At 35.2% G+C, this 12,463-nt stretch overlaps 1 protein-coding gene across 9 annotated transcripts in view; it reads right to left on the bottom strand.

Annotated features, from left to right (window-relative positions):
• DROSHA (drosha ribonuclease III) overlaps nucleotides 1-12,463 on the bottom strand; it is a 123,746-nt gene that overhangs the window by 28,005 nt on the left and 83,278 nt on the right. For all 9 annotated transcript variants that reach the window (XR_008917777.1, XM_016431432.2, XM_016431431.2 and 6 more), the window contains 2 exons: nucleotides 2,718-2,762; nucleotides 376-533 (listed from right to left, as the gene is read on the bottom strand). Coding sequence is in view for 8 of the 9 variants with exons in the window: in XM_016431432.2 (XP_016286918.1) it covers nucleotides 376-533; nucleotides 2,718-2,762 (203 nt within the window). In the remaining variant the exon portion in view is untranslated. The remainder of the gene's footprint in view (nucleotides 1-375; nucleotides 534-2,717; nucleotides 2,763-12,463) is intronic.

Here is a 12,463-nt window from a genome sequence, read left to right as displayed (position 1 = left end):
TGACCTAGCTGTGTCACTTAACTACCAATGCCTAGCCCTTACCACTCTTCTGCCTTGGAATGATTCTAAGACAGAAGGTATGGGTTATAAAAACAAAAAATAAACCAAAAAAGCCCAACAGTAACAAAATCCTATTTTTAAATTTAATCAAATTCTAAAATAGAGAATTGAAAATGTAGCTAGAGTAAGGGTTCTTAACAAAATGACAAAGAAAATTATATCAGAGGGACCAATCATAAGTTAACAGTCTGGGGCTGCTCACTGAGTCTATGGTATAGCTTCTAATTTATTTGGAGGAAATATGACAAAGGCCAAAGTCTACATTACCTAAATTGGCCTGCTAGGGGCTCAAATGAAATGCTTCTTTCAACTCACAGTGTCAGATGATTAAATCCCACTGTTCTCAATGTAAATGCTCGCGCAAGAAGTCGAACATGAGTAAAAATGACTCCAATAGCTTCCTCAAACTCTGTAAGTTTCTGTAGCACTGGAGAGGTTTCAATAAGCTGTCGATCAGTATTTGGCTCTTGTAGCTTTAGAGGGGAAAAAAACCAAGATAAATTATATAAATTTCAGAACATTAAAGTGCTTTGTTGGCTACTCAATTATCCCTACCCACTTCCATTTTTTTCTTTTAGAATTATTTGTGTGTAAAGCGGGCAGAAATATTTGAAATGAGAAAAAAATATATATTTTTTTAAATTCTTCCCCACCATTCTCTTCCAAATTCCTACTTATGTATTTAATATTTACAGAGGGTTCTACAATAGTATTTTCTGATTCCCTAACACATTAGAGGTCCAAGTATCATATAAAGTATATTCAAAATCCTACATGTTGTATTGGCCCTTTAAAGAAGGTAGGATGCATAATGAAGTATTGAAATTATCTGTGTTGTTGTGAAGGGGAGGCTGTGGCAAGATACTTTGTTGTTCTTTCAATTCTCTCCTCAGAAGGAAAGCCAAGCCAATATGCACTTTACTTGGAGACCATAAATTCATAAAAATCAACTTATTTGTAATTAAAAGATATAAATATGAGGATTAATAACAAGGTAAGCCTTAACACTAAGAGGGAACTAACTTTTCACCCACCATGTAAGTTTGCCTCATGGCGAAGCCTTGGTTCTTCTAGGTACACTAAAACTGCCTAGCACTAACTAAAAAACTGCAAAACACTATCTGACTATAACCTAAATAAAATCTTTATTCAATTAATTTGATAAAGATATATCCAAGTACATATAGATTCAGTCAGCCAAGATGGCAGGGGATAACTGACAATAAGGTCACCCTGGTATGACCAGAGTCCAAGCAACCAGCCTTCAGCCTTTCTTTCTCCATAACTGTTCTCCAGCAAAGCAAATCTAACAGCTGCTTCTTAGAGATGATGTCTCTTGGTCAGGAAAGTAGAAAACCTCTTCAGATAGTTTTTAGAGCTCTGTCTTCCCTCTTAGTAGCACAGAGCAAGGTCTCAGATATCTGCCTCTACCAGCAGCCAGAGAGAAAGTCAGTCAATCAGTGAGGGCACCTCACCAACCTTTTCCTGTGGTTCCTCCTTCCAAGTTCTGGTCTCATGCCTTGACCACCCCTCAGAGATCTCTTTATCAAATATCTGATTTTAATTAATACTTAATCAATATCCTAAATTCCTTACTATAATAACTTGATGAACTCATCGATCTAAGAGCTATAGGAAGAGACTATGGGAATCTCCTTCAGTCACCACTCGACGTCACCTGACTGATTTGGACCTAAGTGTTCTCATCTATAAAATAAAGAAGTTAGACTAGATGATCTTTAGAACTCCTTCTAAAACCCTATAACTAACAAGGGTACTGTTTAGTAACCAAATACACTTTGGCAAGTGATTAAGCCTAGACCCAGCTCATTCTAAAGAGTTTTAACATTTTCTATTCAAGTACAAATGAATTATAAATAACAATGAACCTTCAACATTTGATGAAGAGCGAATATAAAAATTAAAATCAAGTTTCTGCCTAATCCATATCATGATGGCATTATTTATCCTTTGTTATTGAAATGCTTTCAAAGTAGTATGAATTTCTGACAATTATTACAAAGTCTATGTGTGCCTATGCAAAATGAATACTAGCTAAAATTTCATGAGAAACTTTATAGTGATATCTGGCATTAATTCAGAATGCTTGGAAATTTTTAATTAGAAGATGTATGCACTGAAAGGGGAAAACAAAACAACAAGGATTTTCAAAATTGACAAGAAAGATTTTATAAACAACATTACAAGGTCCTATAGAATTCTATTAAAAATTATTACATTGCCATACAATTTTAATCTTTCAGCACATTAAGTAAAGGATTTGAATATCTCAGGTAAAAATTGGGTAAATTTTAATATTGAATTTAATTTACTTATTTTTTCATAAAACATGTTTTCCCTATTATCTTTACCCCATATAGTACACATACAAACTGGAGTTTAAGAAATGTTTTAAACATTATGCTGCTGCCAAACTTTTCTACACAAAGAGCTATATTTGCCTTATGAATGGTATGAAAATACACAAAATAGGTAATATTGTTGGCATCACTCTATTCATTACTAAATTTCCAATACTGCCGTGATAGCTGAAACTCATAATATCTCTAAGTGAATGTAAGGATAAAAGTATTAAAAATATAAAAAAAGCTCTTAAACTCTAAAATAAAGCAAAACCATTAAAAAAAATCACTTACTTGGAGTGGGTGTAATGGATAATTAAGCCACACTTCTCGAAGATCCTGAAAAATTGGAAGACACTTTTAATGTTCAAAAGATTCACTAAAAAAATTCTAAAATACAAAATGTCATTATTTAAAATATTGAACTATTTTAGATACTATGATTATTACAAATTCAATAGTGCTGGCAAACTAATTCTTTTAAAAGTTTATTCACTAATTTAAACTCCAATTATTTTGTCAAAAAATAAAAAAACCAATGAAGTTTTTAAAAAAATCTAACAAATAAGTTAATATAGTTGCATAAGCTCGTTTGAAAAAAAAAATTCTTTTTCTAGCTCATACTTTGGAGCAAACTTTAAAGAACTATCAACAACTTTATCTTTAATCAAGTACCTCAATTCAAACCTTTGAATTTGGAGTACTCATTCACAATTTTAGAAACCACATTAAGAAGGGTACTTATAACTTAGAAAGAGTCAAAGAAAATGGAAAAAGGTTTTGAGAGCAAGCACTCTATGAACTGAGTTCTTGTAGAGAAAAGGAGATTTAGGAAAAGACCTATACCAAAAAATGTTGAAGAGGGGCTTCAGTAACAGGTAGAAATCAGAGGGGGGTAGATTTAGGTTTAAGATAAAGAATAACTTCCAAAGAAGCAAAGCTCTAAGAAAAAATTAAAAAGCTGACTTGAGAGGTAGTGTATTCCCCTCCCAAGAGGTCTCTGAGCAAAGTCTGTCTTGCCATTTGTTGAGCAATCTTTATATTCAGGGAGGTCATGGTTTAGATGAATCTTTGAGAACACTTTCAACTTTCATATTTTATGAGTTTGAGGATCTCAAGAATAGGTGAATAAATCTTATAACCAGTTCAACAGAATCTAGACACTTTATATATAAACATTTTAAAAACAGACATGCTTTTAAACTTCATTTGAGTTATGTGCCATTAATTCTCAAATCAGTCTCCAGTGTCTTGACTGATTTCCTTGTCTAATACTTCTTCAATCAACCTTCTTCAATTGTTAAAATCATCTTAAAATAGTCAAGATGTCAGCTTAGAGACAGTAGTAGTTCAGACCTCCAAAAATCCTTCCTCACTGATCAAAAACACAATGCTTCAAGGGGACTGAAAACCAAATCCAACCACAGGACAGAGCTGGGGGACCCTCCTCCTGAACCCAACTTAAAGGGTACACCCACCAAAAGCCTGAATTTTGGAACAGGAGGGTTTATGGGGAAGGAAGAATGAAAGTCCCAGGACCCCTCCCCCACCTACAGCACTGAGCCTACTAGCAGTGGCTAGAATCTCTGGGGAGTCAAGGGCACTAGTCTGGCAAAGCTGTGCCAGGCTCAGGGTGTAGAACATAGGCTACTTAGAGGCAATCAGAGAAGCACAGAGCAGGCAGCCTAGTCAAGCCAAGATATTCCATCTGGCCTTCCCCCACCTTAGGTTTTGGCCTCAGGGCAAATGCAGCTTTGTGGATCACCTCTTAGCCCCTAGATTAATGTCATCAATGGGGCAGATAAGAAGCCTTCAAAGGGCAGGGAAGCTCAAGCTCCAACACCCTTCCCCCACAGACTGATCTGAGAGCTTTGCTGACTAAGCTCTAAGGGCAAAAGCTGCAACAAATTACAGGCAACAACCTTGACAACAGTGAGGGAAGCCAAGCTCCTTTTCAGCTTCTGCTGTCAGCTGGGAAGATCTGACTAACCTGATCAATCAGTAGAACAGAAAAAAAGCCCCATCAGGTCAGAATAGCCCAAACCCACAGATCCAGCACATAATGAGAGGAGCAAGACTACAGGCAACTACCAGGGGGTAAGAAGGAGGAAATATAAGTAAACAGCAGAAAAGGGAAAAAGAAATTACAATCAACAGCTTCCATCCAGACAATGAACAAAGAGCAAATGAAACATAGTAGGATCAAGGAACAGCAAGCAAAAACAAAGAAACTCCAGCAAATTGAACACAGGCTTTGGAAGAAATCAAAATACAATTAAAAAAAATTAAGAGAGGCTGAAGACAACTGGGAAAAGAATTTGAGAAACAAAATAAGTCATCAGGAAACAGAAAATAGAATCTTCAAAGCCAAAATTAATCAGCTTGAAAATTAGGCAAAGGAGATGAAAGATCAGAAGAAGGATGATCAAAAAGTCAGAGGTGAAATTCAGTCTTTAAAAACTAGAATCCAACAACTATAAGCAAACAACTTCACAAGGCAGCAGGCCAGAAACTATAAAAACAAAATCAAAAGAATAAAAAAATTGAGGAAAATATGAAACACCTCATCCACAAAATGGAAGATCTAGAAACCAGGTCCAGGAGAGACAACTTAAGAATCATTGGACTACTGGAAGATCATGATAAAAGAAAAAGTCTGGATATTATCCAACAGGAAATTATTCAGGAAAACATCCCCAACATTCTAGAACAAGAGGGAAAAGTGGAGATTAAAAGAATCCACAGATCACCTCCTGTACTTAATCTCCAATTGACAACAACCAGGAATGTTATAGCCAAACTCAAGAAGTACCAGACCAAGGAAAAAATATTACAAGTTGCTAAGAAGAAGTCATTCAGATACTATGGAACCACAGCTAGAGTAACACAGGATCTGGCTGCATGTACACTGAAGGCCTGAAAAGCATGGAATATTTTCCCAGTAAGGGAACTAGGTCTACAAGAAAGAATCAACTATCCAGCAAAACTAACTATATTCTTGCAAGGAAAAATATGGTCATTTAATAAAATAGAAGACATCCAAACATTCATGGGGAAAAAAAAAGGCCATACTTGAACAGAAAATTTGATGCTCAAACACAGAACTCAAGAAAAAAATCACCAAAATGTAATTAAGAAAGGGGGGGAAAACAAACAAAAAAACCTTTTTTTTTTTTAAGGGACTCAGTAAGTTAAAATGATTTGTATCCCTACAAGAAAAGAAGATATTGGTAACTCTTAAAAATTGTTATTATCACCTGGGTAAGTAGAAGAATTATACTTAGAGGGGAACAGTGACAAACTGTAGAGGATGAAATGCCAAGACACACACACACACACACACACACACACACACACACACACATACAAATACATACGTGTGTGTTTGTATAAAAATATATATAAACTAGAGATTGTCATAAAGAAGCACATGGCGGGAGTGGGGGAGAACAATACACGGGAAGGGTAAAGAGGTTGGAGAAAGGAAATACTTAATTCTTATATGCATTGAAATTGACTCAAAGAGGGAAGAACAATAAGATCCATTTGGTCAGAGAATTATGCTCCCTATAGAGAAGTAGAAGAGTTACAAATGGACTGGTGGGGAGGGAAGCAATACCAGGGAGAAAGGTGGGGGGTAGTTTAAAAAAAAGACCAAAAAGGAAATAAGAGGGGAATAGTAAAGGGCGAAGGGATAGAAAGGGGAATAGAATAAGTGTGGGAATTAGGAGGACTGATTAAGGAGGAAATAGTGAAAGAAGAAAGGGCAGGACTAGGAATGAAAAATCAAAATGTTGGGAAATACATGGCTGGTAATCATAACTCTGAGAATGTGAATGGAATGAACTCACCCATAAAACACAAGTGAATAGCAGAGTGGATTAGTAACCAAAACTCTACCATATGCTGTCTACAAGAAACACACAAGAGGAAGGTAGATACCCATAAGGTAAAGGTAAGCTGATGGAGAAAAATCTATTGGGCATCAACTGAGAAAAAGAAAGCAGGAGTCTCAATCATGATATCTGACAAAGCTAAAGTAAAAATAGATCTTGTTCAAAGAGATAGGGGAGGTAATTAAATTATGATAAAAGGCAGTATGGGCACTGTCAAGATTAAAATTAATTCTCCACTGATTATGAAGTTTAAATTGTAACTTCTGCCTATTTTTAGATTTTAATTACAAAAAGTGTAAATGCTCTAGTTAAAATTTGAATATGGAGATCTGCCCATTTTTAGATCTAATCACCAAAAGTGCAAACATCCCACTTAATCATTAAGTGGGAGGTCTATGACCCAAGTCTGCAATTGTGGGTGACGAATCAGAATCAACTAACTGTCTCCTGGGCAATATTAAAGCAGGACTTCAACTGTGATTGGTATGCGTAAAATTAGGGGAAGGAACAGGAAGTGATGCAAGAGAAAGTGCCTTTAAAAGGGAATTACAACTTCCTGCATGGAGTTCTACTTGAACTTCTTCATTCTTTGGAGTGGAGGCTGAAGGAGAAAATCTGTTAACTGGACCTGAGACCCTGTTCCTAATGAGACTTTTGGACTGACATGTTGTGAGTGAAGGAGCTGATTTCTTTCCTGGATATTTTCTGAAGAAACTAGAGTCAGGAGAGACTAGCCTCTTGAGAGTTTTTACCCAGGTCCTCAGCTTTGCCAAGGCCAGCTTAGATTTTCTTACTTTATTTTTTCTACATTTTGTAAATAAATTGTAAATAAATCTCTTCAGAATTAATGTAAATTCCTGGTGACCACACTCTTAAATAATCTAGTCCAACCCTTTTATAAATAACCTCTTTTCCCCCTTACAACAATGAGGAAATATCAGTACTCATCATGTTTGCACTAAACAGCACAGTATCCAAATTTCAAAAGGAGAAACTAGTGGAGCTCAAGGATGAAATAAATAGAAAAACCATACTAGTGGAAGACTTAAACCTTCCTCTATCAGAACTAGATAAATCAAACCATAAAATAAATGAGAAAGAGGTAAGAGAAGTGAATGAAATCTTAGAAAAATTAGAATTAGTAGATATGTGGAGAAAAATAAATAGGGACAAAAAGGAATACACCTTCTTTGGAACAGCACATGGTACATTCACAAAGACTGACCATGTACTGAGGCTGTGATGGTGAACCTATGACGTGTGTCAGCACTGGCATAACCATTTTTGATGACAGGAGGCTGAGAAGTATGGTGCCCCATGTAGAGAAGTACGCGAATATCGCAAACTTATGTTTTGTTTTGTTTTTTCTTGAAGTGACATACCACCCAAGTTATTCTCTTTATTTTGGTGAATTTTGACATACAAAGCTCAAAAGGTTGCCCATCACTGTAATTGGGCATAAAAACAGAGCATAAATAATAAATGCAACCTTTTCAGACCACAATGAAATAAAAAGAATATTAACAAGGGTACATGGAGAGGCAAATCAAAAATTAAGTGGAAATTAAATAATGCAATTCTCCAATATCGGTTAGTGAAAGAACAAATCATAGAAACAATTTTATTGAAGAAACTAACAACTATGAGACATCCTTTCAAAAATCTATGGGATGTAGCCAAAGCAGTACTCAGAAGGCAATTTATATCCTTGAGTTCATATATTAACAAATTAGGGAGAGCAGAGGTCAATGAATTGGGCATGCAAATTAAAAAACTAGAAAGTGAACAAATTAAAAATCCTCAGATGAAAACTAAATTACAATTCCTAAAAAATTAAAGGAGAAATTAATAAAACTGAAAGTCAAGGAACCATTGATTTAATAAATGAGACTAGAACCTTGTACTTTGAATAAACAAATAAAATAGACAAGGTACTGGTCAATCTAATTTAAAAAAGAAGAAAACCAAATTAACTGTATGAAAGATGTAAAGGGAGACCTTACCTCTTCATTAAACTATTATGCCCAATTATATGGCAATCTAGGTGATATGGATGAATATTTACAAAATATAAATTGCCTAGATTAACAGAAAAAGAAATTGAACAAGCCATCAAAGAATTCCCTAAGAAAAAATCACCAAGACCAGATGGATTCACAAATGAATTCTATCAAACACTGAAAGAACTAATCCCAATATTATACAAACTATTTGACAGAATTAGCAAAGAAGGAGTTCTACCAAATTCCTTTTATGACACAAATATAATACTGATTCCAAAAAGCCAGGCAAGTCAAAAACAGAGAAAGAAAACTATAGACCAATCTCCTTAATGAACATAGATGCAAAAATCTTAAATAGATTATTAGCAAAAAGACTCCAGCAAGTCATAAGGGTTATTCATTATGATCAGGTGAGATTTATACCAGGAATGCAAGGATGGTTCAATATTAGGAAAACCATTAACATAATAATTGATCATATCAATAAGTAAACCAACAAAAATCATGTTTATCTCAATAGATGCAATAAAAGCCTTAACAAAATACAGCACTTATTGCTATTAAAAACACTATAAAGTATAGGAATAGAAGGGCCTTCCTAAAAATAATAAATAGTATATATCTAAAACCATCAGCAAACATCATCTGCAATGGGAATAAACTAGAAGCCTTCCCAATAAGATCAGGAGTGAAACAAGGATGACCATTATCACCTCTATTAGTTAACATTGTACTAGAAACACTATCAGTAGCAATTAGATAAAAAAAGAAATTTGAAGGTATTAAAACTGGCAATGAGGAGACCAAACTATCACTCTTTGCAGATGATATTATGGTCTACTTAAAGAATTCTAGAGAATCAACTAAAAAGCTAGTAGAAATGATCAACAACTTCAGCAAAGTTGCAGGTTGCTAAGTAAACCCACAAGTTATCAGCATTTCTCTATTTTTCCAACACCATCTCAGTAGCAAAAATTAAAAAGAGAAATTCCATTTAAAATCACCCTAAACTATAAAATATTTAGGAATCTGTATACTGAGACAAACACAGGAACTATATGAACACAACTACAAAACACTCTCCACACAATTAAAAAATAGATCTAAACAATTGGGAAAACATCAATTGCTCATGGGTAAGACGAGCTAATAACATAATAAAAATGACAATTCTACCCAAAGTAATTTACTTATTTAGTGCCATACTCACTGAACTACCAAAAAACTAGAAAAAATTATAACCAAAAAACTTAGAAAAAATTATAACAAAGTTCATTTGGAAGAACAAAAGATCAAGGATATCCAAGGAAATAATGAAAAAAAAATGTGAAGGAAGGTGACCATGCAGTACCAGATCTCAAACTATACTAGAAAGCATTGTTATGGTCCATAAAGAGAAATGGCAGGCTATAAATTTGAGGAGGTATTTTGTGGAAAATTATGCAAAGTGCTTAATTTTAGAAAAAGGAATTGGGGAATGAGAGCCAATGAACAACTGAGCAAGGGTATAAGACCAAAGTTAGATACTACTCTAGCAGGGATGTGAAAGATAGATGTGGAAGAATCAAACATAAGTTCTGAAGCTACTGAAATTGTCTAAGGTTAGAAGTTAAGAAGGCAACTACAGCCAAGCAGAGGTAGGAAGTACTGGGTTCAAATGTGGCCTTAAACCCTTCTTGTATGACCCTTGGCAAATTATTTAATCCCCATTGCCTAGCTCTAGCCTTGGAACCAATATCACCAATAGTGAGTAATGGGTACTAAAAGGATTCATGTCTTTAGTAATTTTTCAGTTGTATCTGACTCTTCCTGACCCTATTTCAGGTTTTTTCTAGGGTTCTAAGATAGAAGTTAAGGGTTTTTTTTAAAGGAAGGCAATTCCATTATAAAATTAATATGAGCAACATTATTAAGGTAGGAATAATAGGATTTAGCAACTATAGGAAATACTGATATCAGGAGGCAGAACAATGTATACTACTGTATTATATGTAAACAAACTCTATAAATAATGTATATAAGACAATTAGGTTAGTAACATAGTGATAGAGTCTGTAAATATTTAGCATAGCATGTATATAATGTTGTACATAAGATTAGGTTACAGATCAGACTAGAGACTTAGATAATACTTTTAATAAATAGGGAATAGAGTAGGAGTAATTTAAGTTAAACATAGCATAGACAATTAGTTATACATAGGAATAGACTTAAGGTACATATGTAATGCTTTAATTGTTTATTTTAAACCTGATGCTGAAATTGTGTTTAATGGATATATAGATAAAATACTTTGCAAATAATAAGACATAAAAAAATAGGAAAACTTTTAGTTTAACTTAACAAGAATAAGTAGTATTAGCAGTAAGATTAAAATTTCTTTGTAATGGTTTTGTTCAAACATTTATTGTACTGAATTTATTGTAAAACCCTAAAACTACCCTTACCCAAACTTTCCTGCATAGAATTCCTTAGAGTAGATAAAGTTAGCATAGAATAGCGATAGAGTAATTGAGGGAAGTTTATTATTTGGGGGGAAGTAGTTAGAAATTAGATTTAGTAGATTGGTAACTATAATAAAAATAAGTGACCTTGGGAAGGTCACGACAAGAAAACGGGGACGATTGTGAAAAGGAAAACTTTGTCAAGTTCTGGACTTTCGGCCACTGAGTCGGAACAAACAACAGTGGGAATATTAGAAGGAAGATATTGACAAGACTGACAGTTGGTGGGAGAGGGGGAACCGGGAGTGGCAGTTGGTCTTGTAATGAGCTCTTTCTACCTGGCCCTGGAAGTAGGAGGAGCTCTCTCCTAGTCTCTGGATAGAAGTGGCTCCATTTTCCTGATTTTCCCAACCATATGCTCTCCCTGGATTCCTGTGATCATGTCATCGACAAAAGGACTTAAGGGAAGCAGTTTGAACTGTAAGGCCTGTCTTTAGGGGCATCAGCCTGAAGAGACAGGCCCAACTAGTTCTGAAGGTCAGAACTTTCCTTCATCTCACTGTCTACTACTAATACTTTTGAAATTAAGAAAGTTAGCACAAATATGGCATAGACAGAAATAACAGAAACCCTCCACCAGCCTGTGAGGCCAGGCCTCAACTCAAAAGCTGAGAGAGATTCAAACCTCATCTAGGAAATCCCTCTTCCCTGATATCCTCCCAATCAAACTTGTTATTACAATTTATCTTTATTTGAATATCTCAGTCAGATAAGAGGACTATCTTTTCAGGTGACATAGAGGGAGCTGAAACTCAGGATAGCCATTCAACTAGAAACAATCCTTATTGGACCCTGGCTGGGCAACCTTGGTCTGGGGGAGGCTTGTCCCTCAGGAGGGTCCGTGCTTACCTGCTCTGGGGCATCTTCGGCATCAATCTATAGAGAAGACATCCCCATAGGCTATCATAAGTGGCCCATTTCTCGGGAACCCCATTTTTTCAAAAATAGCCTCTTGGCAGGGGGCATCTCTCTCCTTTTGCCTCACCTGGAGCCATATTCCCTCTCTCCCTTCAACTCCTCCATTTCCCTGCTACAAAACCTTTGTATCCCCTGTTCTTCAATCCCACCCATTTTCCCTATAAATATTACAGAAACAGAGATATGGAATTCATTTCAGGCAGCAGTAATAGCTGCAGCAGCGGGATTGGGTTGCCTGTAAATGGAACAGAAAAACAGAACAGGAACCAAGATGAATATTGCTAAAGTTAAAATAGTAAGGAATAGTAACAGAGAAGGAAGATAAGGGTGATTGTGGAGTGTCAAAAATACCAAGAGAAGAAAGACCAACCCAAGTCTGAATGTTACAAAATGCAAACATGCAATATACCTCTAAACATTTGAGTTCTGTTCAGTTTCATAAAAGACCTGCACTAAAAAACAAAAATCTGGTCTTCAGTAACCCCATTTATAAGGATGCAATAAGACCACTGGACACTGATGTCCACCTAAAAATGTAGTGCAATGATTTATATTAATAAGAGTTTCAAGAGTGAAAAAAGTCAGTTTCTTTCTGAAAAAATATAAACATGTAACTAAAAATGTTGGCTTGTATATATTAGATAATGTGTCTTTCAGAATGAAAAACATGAGACTGCTACATAGATTGTGGGGTGGTGATGGGGGAAATCTATACATAA

Source organism: Monodelphis domestica, chromosome 3, assembly GCF_027887165.1.
Source record: "Monodelphis domestica isolate mMonDom1 chromosome 3, mMonDom1.pri, whole genome shotgun sequence".
NCBI classification, from domain to species: Eukaryota; Metazoa; Chordata; class Mammalia; order Didelphimorphia; family Didelphidae; genus Monodelphis; species Monodelphis domestica.
The sequence above is the reverse complement of the archived record's forward strand: the minus strand, read 5'-3'. Positions and strand labels throughout refer to the sequence as shown.